This window comes from Musca domestica, unplaced genomic scaffold, assembly GCF_030504385.1.
Source record: "Musca domestica strain aabys unplaced genomic scaffold, Musca_domestica.polishedcontigs.V.1.1 56, whole genome shotgun sequence".
NCBI lineage: Eukaryota > Metazoa > Arthropoda > Insecta > Diptera > Muscidae > Musca > Musca domestica.
The window spans coordinates 261234-272997 of NW_026712356.1; the positions used below are offsets into that span (position 1 = coordinate 261234).

Here is an 11764-nt window from a genome sequence, read left to right on the forward strand (position 1 = left end):
ACGAGCATATGTTGTTCCAGGTATAGTTTTAAAATGTCGAATCGCTACAAGCATGGGCCAATATATTTAGCTTAGGCATTGGTTTGATATTAGTATAAAAAATTCTTATTCAAAACAATATTCTAGAATTTTTTTTCAAGCAATTTATATTCAATTTGTTAGAAAATTTTTATAAACTTTAAAATTTCACTTTGTCTCCATTTTTTGGATGCTTGAGGCGTCTGTCTAAAAATACCCTTATTGGTTGGTTTTCAAGCTTACATGACCTTAGGCTTTAGAACAATATATGAGCAATTAATTCGTCTTGCCCAAAACAAAGAATGCACTTGTATTTTGAAAGACTCATTTTACGTCTTGTTTTTCATATGTGGACGACAACAGTGGGAGGCTGCTGTAACTCAGCAAAAAAATAGAAAAAAAAACGAAGCTGTGGGGTTTTTTTCTAGCAAAATAATACCTGTCAAATTTCAGGTACAGTGGCTGGTATTAGTAAAAATACAGAGATTATAATTAAATTACGCAAGTATAAAATATCTGCTCTACATATAATCAGTCATACGCATCGGATAATATGAATGCACTCCACCACAAAGTCAACGCCACAATTTTCATTATTATTTATTTAATTTTATTGAATGAAAGCAAAAATGTCGGAAATAGCATCAAATTTTAGAATAAGTTTAGATTTATTCGAATCGGCCAACTTTGACACGAATTATGGCCAATGAAACCGTCAAACGCTGTCCGAATGTTGCTCTGCGGTATTATTGGCCCATTCCCGGCGAAGCGCTTGCTTGAGGTGATCGATATTTTGCTATTTTTAAGTGCCAACCTTGCTTTCCAAAATACTCTAGACACAATAGTCCAACGGATTGGTATCCGGAGATTATGGGGGCCATTGCGCACTGGAAATGAAGCGAGGAACCTCATTTTGTAACCATTTTTTGGTGGCGCGTGCTGAGTCCTGTTGGAATGTCCAGGGTCTGCGGCCAAAATGTTTGCATGCCAAAGGCTTTAATACACCCTCCAGAATATTTTCGCGATAATATTTGGCATACATTCTGATGATTATGAGCGACCATCGGCTGTTATGGCGGTCCACACCATCACCATGGCCGTCGCTTGAGTTCTGGTGGCCAACCGAAAGTTCACATATTCAGCTGACCTCTTTGGCAAGTAAACACGATCATTTTGTTTGTCTGGACAACGAATGTTTTCTTATTGAAAAAAAAAACCTAATTCAGCAGTTCACCACTTTCGGCCAAGCGAATCAACTCTTTAGCTCTTTTGTGTCTATTTTCTTTCTGTTGAGGTGTAAGTTCTTGCACTTTTTGGAATTTCAATGGCTTTACCCTGAGCTCATTTTTTAATATTTGCGAATGGAATATTGCGATATCTCCAGCTTACGAGCCATTTTTCGGCCACTGCGACGAGTCGAACCATTTCTGCCGATGTTGTAAAGAGCGATGGTATGAGACACAAACGATTTATTCACATTTAAATGCTGGAGTGCTCTAACGATAGCCACTTGTGGTTATACCAAATATAAAGAAATCACACTATCACGGTTGAATTCCATCACGAATAAATTTTTTCAGCAAAATTCCCACCAAAATGCTTTTGTACGCTTGTAAACAATATAGTGAGCTGTCACTGCAATAGTTTTAACAGCTGTCGGACGAGTGGCACATAAATGGCAGCAGTCTGAAGTTGGTTGCAGTTTTTTCATCTCACCTTGTATAAAAGAGGAACATGTTTGTATGGACTCGAAAACCGCTACACAGCTTTTCCTGAAAATTTCCAAGCATACTACAACATTGGCTGAAAGTAACATAGGCTATATACAGTTTTGAAATTCCTCTTGGAACTGGAGATATAGCATCAGAATCGGAGGTACCTCCTAAAAATTTAGAATTTATATGCACATATCTTTTGATCGATTACAGATGCAATCTCCAAATTTAGAATGCGCAACGTGATTTGAAAGAAAAATAAATTTGCGAAATTATATTGAAATCGGTTCAGATTTGGATATAGCTCCCATACATATTTTCGGCCGATTTCACTTATTTGTTACAACAAACACGATATGTATGTTCTATTTTAATGAAATTTGGAATGAGTGACGGGATTTTATTGGAAAATCGGTTCAGATTCCGATATAGCTCCCATATATTTTTTCGGCCGATTTTACTTATTTGTGGCACCAAACACGGTACGTTTGTCCGATTCTAATAAAATTAGGACAGAGAGATGAAATTTGGTACCAAAAAAATTTGCAAAATTATTTTAAAATCGGTTGAGGTTTGGGTATAGCTCCCCTATATATTCTCGGCCTATTTCATATATTTGATGTACCATAACGTGTACCTACAATTTCAATGAAATATGGAAGGTGCGACGGAATTTAATGTAAAAATAAATTTTGTCAAATTATATTGAAATCGTTTTAGATTGGAATATGATTTTATTAAGGAGTATTGACTCACGTCGCCTTTGCAATGAAGTTAGGCTAGCAGTAAAAACTCAACTTCAAAAGATTGCAGTTTCCTGCACGCTTGGCATTTGCTATGAAAATTATAAATCCGAAGGACTACCCCTTCCTGTATGCGGACTAAATTTGCCATGTTCCCGCTTTTCTCATAGTCAGCTGTTCCTGACATGTTCACGTGTTGGTAGACCGAGCTATTTGTTTTTTACGCATTAAAATATTTTTTTTTTTAAACCAACAAATATTCGTCTATACAATACAAGCGCTCCGGGTTCAGCTAGTACTTCTATAAAAACAAAATCCCAATTTTGAATAGAAATTCTCCACAAAATCGCTCCACTCCATCTGGCCCACACAGGGTCAACATTTCTAAAAATTATAAAATTTAATAAAATGTAAAATAGTTATTGACCCTTTTCTCTCTCACATAGAAGAATGAATCTCTTCAAATAATAAAATGAATACAAAAATGTGATATTAAGGTCCAATTTTTACGGTAAATATAAATAAACACTGATATCTGCCACACACCGACTTTTTTGCTTGATTAAGTTTTGTATCTACGTTATGTACGTCCCCCATATTATATGGTTCCTCCGGGACTTTGGTATTTTGGAGGTTTCTTTCTCAATTTCCAACAAAATCTGCTGGATTCAACATTTGGGTTCTCTGTGTATAGTTTAAGCTCCCGTAAAAAATATGCCATGTGTGTCCTCTTTTCATAGGCTCATGTAACAGTTGTAGTTTTATATTTCGGGTTATTCGGGGTTACATTAACTCTTCTGAAAAATATACAACATTGATCCTCTTTTTGTATACCCACTTATATCTGTATTTTGAATGCTTCGGCCACAATGTCTAAATAAGTCAGCTGTAATTTAATATTTCGGGGTATTTGAGGGTACGCAAACGCCTCTCAAAAAATGTTCAATTTGGCTACAACTCCCATAAAATAGAACTTCCTGATTTAAATGATTTTGACTATAATCTATTGGCCATAGGTTATGTTTTCATAAAACATAACATCGTTTAAACTTCTTACTTCAAAAATGAAAACCTTAGTACCACGTACGAGCATGCATAGCTAAGATCCTGATTTTTGACATGAATTAAGGATGTGTAGAACTTGAGTTTCAAACTTGTAAATTCATTATCAAAGAGATAGTAAAACAAAGCAAATAAATGTCAGCAGACTTACTACAATGGATGGCAGTGTGGTGTCAGATATAGAAAAAGCCCAAAATTTCAAGACCTTAGTTTTCACTCACTATGCGAATGTATGTAAATATGCATGTATACACACACATATGTGTGTGTAAAGAATATGGCTAACTACCTAGTTGCTGGCTGTCATAAAGGCGGGCGGAGCTGAGTTTGTTTGCACTAGTGGGCTGTTGCCAATTGGGTGGAGCTCTTACCTGTGGCAGCAGTAGCTTTACCTTGGCTTGGCTCTCGCTTTCTCATTGAAATTCTATATCGTCTTTTCAGAGCTACTAAGGTGAGACACCTGCTGGCTATATCAACAATTTGCTAACTATTGTTTAAGTTCGTTTCTTTCGCTTTCTTTATGTGTTGCCGTTCATATTGTGTTCTCTGCCTGCTGTTGTGTTTCCGCTTTAAAGCGTTCTGTGCATAAACTTGTGGTACGCACACAGTATCCTTTTACGTTGAAGGACAAATTTATTGTTTGCTTGTGTGTGGGTGTGTGTGAGGGTGAGTGCGTGTACCTGTTTGCCAACGTTGTGTGAGCAAAATGGGTGGGGGTGTCTATATGAGTGTGTCAATATGGGAGCGGTTAAGTGTGTCTGAGCAACAATTTCAAAATGACGCAGCAGTGCAGTAGTTTATCCAACGGTCACAAATCCTTAGCCCAAGGTTCAAAGTAATACATACAAGGCATTTAGTGGCACCTTGAGGGTCTTGTGGAATTTATTTAAATGACTGGTTGAATGAATTGTTGTTTCACCAACTGTTAACAGGGTTGGCACATTGCTCGACAATTTGACTGTATTTTTGTGCGTGTTTTAAACAAATTAAAGCGGTTGCACAGTTTTTAAAAGGGCCTTCCATAGCTTATATGGCTTTGGTAAGCAAGTGTTGGACCAACATCTGTTAAAATCATTGATTACATTGAATTAAGCTTATATTGCTCCATAACAAAACTTTGTGGTTGAAATGTGGAAATATGTTCATTGAGTCCTTGAATATATCCGAATCTTTAATCAATATACATTCTTACAACTTCAAACTAAGACATTAAACTGCTTTCGGATTTTCCCTAAAGTGTGCATTTTTTGCTAATATTGGTTGGAAATTGTTTGAATAAGATTTTTTTCGTTTGGGGAAATAATGGCGCATATTTTAATTTTCACATACAGTGTGAGATGAAAAAACTGCAACTAACTTCAGAAGGCTGTCATTTCTAAGCCACTTGTCCGACATCTATTATAATTATAAAATATAAATAAATCATATCAACTAACGTTATGTAGCTCAAAGAGATAATTGTCTTACATTTAGTTTGGAATTTTAGCCTTTGGAAAAAAATGTTGAATACAGGGGCTTAAAGAAAGATAAAGCAAAAGTTTTCATTCCCTAAGTTATGGCCATTTTAAAATATGCTCTTTTTTCTCCTTCAAAAAGTGATTACAAATTATAGCTAAAAACCCTGAAATGTCAATATTTATGGGGTTATGGCCATTTTAAATTTTTATGTTTTTCCTCCTTCAAAAAGTGATCACAAATTATAGCTAAAAACCCCGAAATGTAAATATTTAAGGAGTTATGGCCATTTTAAAGAATGCTGTTTTTCCACCTTCAAAAAGTGATCACAAATTATAGCTTATAATCCCGAAATGTCAATATTTAAAGAGTTATGATCATTTCAAAGTTTGCTATTTTTCCTCCTTCAAAAAGTGATCACAAATTATAGCTAAAAACCCCAAAATGTTAATATTTAAGGAGTATATAAATAATTTATTAAATACGTATCTAAGTTAAAGGTTTGTGCGAGGACGTGATGACAAATATTTTCTTATAGGGTTCTTCTTTTCCTGTATGGATTTCTCCTCAGTTTTCACAGCTTTCACCAGAGTAGATATATTTGTGTTAGTGAGCATAGATAAAATTTCTTCCTGATAAGTCTCCGAACGACCAGGCAACGCATTGTATTGATCCTGTATAATCTTCTGAGCATTTTCTGCATCCTCATGGGTTCGATATTTTACAAAGTGAACTTCTGGTCTGATATCATTTTCATTATTTATCAATTGCAGTTTTTGTACTAAGTCATTGGTGTCGGTTTGCTTCGTCAAAACATAAATTGCAAAATGATTATCTGCCGATTGTTTGAGCATATTCATTGCAGCGTCTTCGAAAACTTGATTATCAGGTGTACGAATTAAGACGACTCGCAATTTTTTCTTCAACGATGGTAGAATTTTTTCCAATGTGCCGTTATCTTGAATTGGTTCTTCAGGTGCTGAAAACGTGTAGAATTGTTTATCGAATTCAACTGCCGAAGTAGCTTTTGGCTTTTGAATACTTTCATTAGAATGATCATTTGGAAGGGCATTTGTTATATCAATTTCGGATGGATTGGTAAAAGCATTTTCTTGATCATAGATGTAACCCAAGGGATGGCTGTACGCGGCAGAAATGAGGGAGCAAATCTGAAAATAAAAAAGGAAATACGTTGTAGTGTGTAGACTGTTAGTGAAAAAAAAAAAACAAAAAATTAAAAAAAAACATATGTGTATGTTTTATCCGATATGGTGTTTAAGTCCCTCATATTCGTAATATCCATTCGACAACAATGATATTTGGTACCAGATATCTTACAGAACTCGTAAATACCTCTGCCAAATTTTATCATGATCGGTTTAGACTTGGATATAGCTACCATACCTATATATATACCTTCAACCGATTTCTGGTTAATAGTGCACCAAATGGCGAATATCTGCCCGAAAGTCCTGCATTGTGGTACATCCGACGGTATTCAGTAAAGAAGCATTTATATAAAATTTGGAGAAAATCAATTCAGATATATCTATAGCTCCCATATACATATTTCATCCGAATTGGCGTTTAAGTCCCTCAAATTCGTAATATCCATTCGACAACAATTATATTTATATATTTATCAAGATCGGCAAAGATTGGGATAAAGCTCCGAAATATACTTGATCCGACTTCAGGTTTATTGTGCAAATAATGGCTAATATCAGCCCAAATGAATTTCGGGACATCCGTTTCCATTTTGTGGAACTACGCTATATATTTTTATACCCTACACCATACATAGTATGGAGGGTATATTAAGTTCGTAATTCCCTTTGTAACTCATCGAAATAATAATTTTAGACCCAACAAGTAAAAAAACAGTAAGTTCGGTCGGGCGAACTTTGAATACCCTCCTCCATTTGGAACGAATTGGAAAATTTTCAAAAACAAATTACAATCCATTGAAAATTCTGTTAAAATTTTTAAAATACCTAATATCGGAAGGTGCCTACATATGGGGGGATATACGATATTGTGGACGTATATAGGCAAATCTATATCTAGGGGTAAAGTACTCACAAGGAACTCCTTGTGTGGATTTTCAGATAATTCTTTTGGGAAATGTGGCTAAAATCATCAAAATACAGAATATCGGGGGTACCGTTATATGGGGGATATACAATATTGTGGACCTATATAGATAATTCTCTTCCAAGGGATAAAGTACCCACAAGGAACTCCTTGTGTGGATTTTCAGACAATTCCGTTTAAAAATGTGGCTAAAATCACCAATATACCGAATATCGGGGCTACCGTTATATGGGGGATATACGATATCGTGGACCTATATAGAACACTCTCTTTCAGGGAGTAAAGTACTCACAAAGAACTCCTTGCGTAGAATTTCAGACAATTCCGTTGAAAAATGTGGCTAAAATCATTAAAATACCGAATAACGGGGGTAATGTTATATGGGGTAATGTTATATGGGGGATCGGTTCAGAAATATATCAAATACAGCTCAGAAATACATTTACTAAATTTTATCGAGATCGGTTCAGATTTGGATATAGCTCCCATATATAAATTCGTCCGATTTATCTTTTATTGTGCACCAAACGTCTAATATTTGTCCAAATGGGATGGAGTTTGGCACTCACGACCGAATTGAGTATAGAAGCTAGTATGTCAAATTTGGTGAAGAACGGTTCAGATATAACTATAGCTCCCATATATACTGTTCATCCAATTTGTTATATTTGTTATCCCCAGCCGTAATATGCACTCCGTAACAACGATATTCAGGGAAATACAGCTCAGAAATATCTTTGCCAAATTTTATCGAGATCGGTTCCGATTTGGATATAGCTCCCATATATATCTTTATCCGATTTCAAATTAATTGTGCACCAAATGGGCAATACAAGTCCGAATTTAAAAGATACAAATGCTTCGGCATGTTTAGTCCTTTGAACTTTAAATTATAATTTTAAACATAGCGTGTATGATTGAATTCTCCCAATTGTTATGTGGAACTCTACTAAATTAGCAAAGTGGTGTAGGGTAACATAAAGTCTTCTTCTTTACTTTTTTTATATTTGGCATTTGAATATTGTAATGGCTTATGAGAAAAGTTACCTATGCAAGTCCATGTCGTCGCATAGACCCGAATATAACAGCTACATTCGGTATTTTTAAGATTTTAAAATTTTGGATTTTATTGTTTTTGAGAATTGTCAAATTCGTTTCAAATGGTGGAGGGTGTTCAATGTTCGGGCCGGCCGAACTTAATGCTTTTTTACTTGTTTCTGCATATTTTCTATTGTACTTCCCCAAAAATAGAAGACGGTTACTTAAACGATTTATTATGAGTTGTTTACGAGGCTGAATTGGGCCTTAAACCCTCTGCATTGAGTTATGACTGAAAGGTATTTCATTCATTTTAAAGTCTTTGAATATATTCCAATATCTTTTTGTTTAGGTTTTAATTTACACGTCAATTTCTTTAATTATTTATATTGAACTCCACTTAAAATTTTTACAATACACCAAGTTTTTGTTTAACAAGATTTGTTTCGGAAACATTATTTATTATTTTTTAAAGTTTTTTTTTTTTTTTTTATTATTTTCAGTATAAATCCACTTTTGGGTAAGCGTTAATAATCGTACACATTTACATTGGTCAGCAAATTACTTACAAGTACAATACGCATTTTATTCTAAGTATCAATAAATATTATTCGGGTTTACACAAAATTTATCCGGATGGTCTAAACGCGAAGACGATTTAATAAATAATGAAAACTGAGATGCACTTTGTAAAAAAATCTAAACTCAAAATCTATGAAGCTAGTGAGCGCAGTAGGCATTGCTACATAATGAAAGGTTGTAGAAATGCATTTGATATGTGATAAGAAATTTATTCAAATTTCACATCTTTCTATTGTTGAAATTCAATCCATTCGAAAGTTTATCCATCTTGCTTTGATTTGCATTTACATGTTGTACCCTAATTCATAAAACCCAGCTAATTCGCCTTAAATGCAGTCATTAATATGCAACAACAACAAAGGTTAAAACGGCCTATAATGACTTTTAATTATTGACCTTCCACAACGGCGGCAGTTACAACAACAATATCTGACCTTTAACAATAACAACGATTTACATGACTTGAAGGTGCTTCTACTTAACCGGTTATTAAGTATTTATGTCTCATGTAGGGAAGTCAAATGCTTTCACCGTTTAGGACCGGTTTAAAAGTATAGCGGCTTATTTGTGAGAAATAAATGGCTGACCCGATAATAAGCCAAGTGACCTAACCCATAAAAACACGTTAATTCTTTCTGTTCCCATTCTCCGATACAAGGAAATATGTATTCTTGGTCATGTTGTATTGTGAAGAGAAAAATAACCACTTAGTAATTATAAGCAAGGTTAAGAGATGATTTAGTTCCATTTTCTGGTGAAATCGGCATGTGAAAGCAGTTAGTTTCCAAAATGTCATAAAGTTGGCGGTGCCATCATATGGACAGTAAGGGAGTCTTATGCCACAGTTGTTATTATCTACTACTAATATAAATTTTTAAACAAGTTCCTTGAAATAAAGTGACACAACTAATCAAAATACCGAATATCGAGAGGTGCCATTGTATGGGGACAATAGGAAAACGTGGACCTATATTGAAAATGTTCTGGGGCAGGAGTAGGAATCCATTACCTATTTTTACCAAAATTTAAAAAATTCCGTGATAAAATGTATCTCGAATTGTCAAAATTTCGAAATCGGACAACCGTCTACGAAAACGCAGACCTACATATTCCATTTACAAACTTTACCTGTCTACCGAGTGTTTTTGATTCTTACACAAGATCCAGAGGTCATCTCTATCCCTCAAAAGATCTGGAGGTATTCCCTACTCATGATGTCTTTTATCTATATTAATAAACGAATTAAATAATTGACAAACTGACTGATTGACTACTTCGCCGACTGACTAATTGAAGCTAGAATCTTGAAATTTTTGAAGAGGGCCACTCTTGGTCCGAAGGTGTCAGACAACTCGTACTAGAACGGTACGAAAAATACTAAAAGGTAGTGCTAGAACTCTAAAATGGAATTAGAGTTCCTGATGAAGTGTATGGTGGATGTGCCAGAAGGTTTTTGGAAATTCGCTATATAAATGCACAAGAAGTACTGAAATGTAGAATACTGACGGTTAGACCTAAAACTTTGAAATTGGAATGGGAATCTAGGTTGAGGAGTAGGATCGATGTAACAGCATTACCTTAAATCCGAAGTATAGTATACAAATTTTCAACATCCCCACTATGATAAAATGTTTTGTAAGGAGTAATTTTGGAAGTGTGTACTCATGAAGGAATTTGGAGGAATAGATGATGCTGGAATTCAAAGAGTAGTGTAGTAGGAGTGTAGGATTGGTATATGAAGCTAGTTTCGAAATTTGAACTTATGTGTACGAAAAGTTTTAAATTTGGTACAATTTATTTGGAATCCTAAAATTTGGAAATAACATAACTCTTGTATTGTAGGATTGGAGTATGTAGACAATTTTGGAAATTGGTACTCATGTGTACTAAATGGTATTCAATTTGTACAATTTAAATTTTGGGGGAACCGGTAGAGATGTTATCCTGAAATTTGGAAATAATATTTCTATTGGATTATGTGGTGTAGGTGATTTTGGAAATTTGTACTGAGTTATATAGGTATATGTTTCAAAATATATACAGTTTGTATTTGGGCCAACCGATAGGATTTGAATCCAGAAATTTGGAAAAAGATAACTGTTGTATTGTAGGATTAAACTATGTAGAAAATTTTGGAAATTCGTAGTTATTATAAAAGGAATAGTTTAAATTATTGGGAGAACCGGTAGAGATGGAATCCTGAAATTAGGAAATAAAATTATTGTCATAGTGTAGTATTGGGATATGGAGGTAGTTATAGGAATTTGTACTTATATGTACTAAATGGTACTGAATTTAGTACAATTTCGATTTGAGTGAACCGTTAGAAGTGGAATGCTGAAATTGTAGGACCGAGGTATGTAGATTGTTTCGGAAATTCGTATATATTTGTACTAAATGTAACAAAAATCGGTACAATTTAAATTTGGGATGGAGTGGGAATCCTGAAATTTGCCATTAAGATAGGTAGTAGAAAACTTTGGAAATTCGTACTTATGTGTATTACATGGTACTAAAGTGGGATAAGGGAAGTAGTGAGATAAGAGCTTTTTTTGGAAATTCGGACATAAAGTTTTATGAAAGTTATAAAAGCCACTAGATTTCTGACTTTTTGCTATTCTGTGAACGGATACAGCTAAAATCTTTACATTGGTTTAAGAATTAAGTTTGTAGTACTTACAATTACTAAATGGTACTTAATTAACAAGTAAAAAAGTTGTAAGTTCGGCCGGGCAGAACTTTGAATACCCTCCACAATTTGGAACGAATTTGGCAATACTCAAAAACAATAAAATCCGTTAAAAATTCTATTAAAATCTTAAAAATGCCGAATGTAGCTGTTACATTAGGGTGTATACGATGACATGGAGCAGCATAGGTAACTTTTGTCATAAGCCATTACAATATTCAAATGCGAAACTTAAAAAAATCGGTGAATAATGTCGCTACAATCATCAAAATACCGAATATCCGGAGGTACCGTTTTATGGGGCCTATACCAAAACGTGGACCTACATGGCCCATTTTCAATACCAAAAGTCCTGCAGACATAATATA

At 34.5% G+C, this 11764-nt stretch overlaps 1 protein-coding gene across 1 annotated transcript; it reads right to left on the reverse strand.

Annotated features, from left to right (window-relative positions):
• Positions 1–5455: 5455 nt before the first annotated feature.
• LOC109613626 (uncharacterized) lies at positions 5456–8837 on the reverse strand. Its single transcript, XM_059128643.1, has 2 exons — positions 8695–8837; positions 5456–6162 (listed from the first exon to the last, which is right to left on the reverse strand). The coding sequence occupies exons 1-2, from the start codon at positions 8707–8709 to the stop codon at positions 5488–5490; spliced, it is 690 nt and encodes a 229-aa protein (XP_058984626.1). The 5' UTR covers positions 8710–8837; the 3' UTR covers positions 5456–5487.
• Between the last annotated feature and the right edge of the window lie 2927 nt (positions 8838–11764).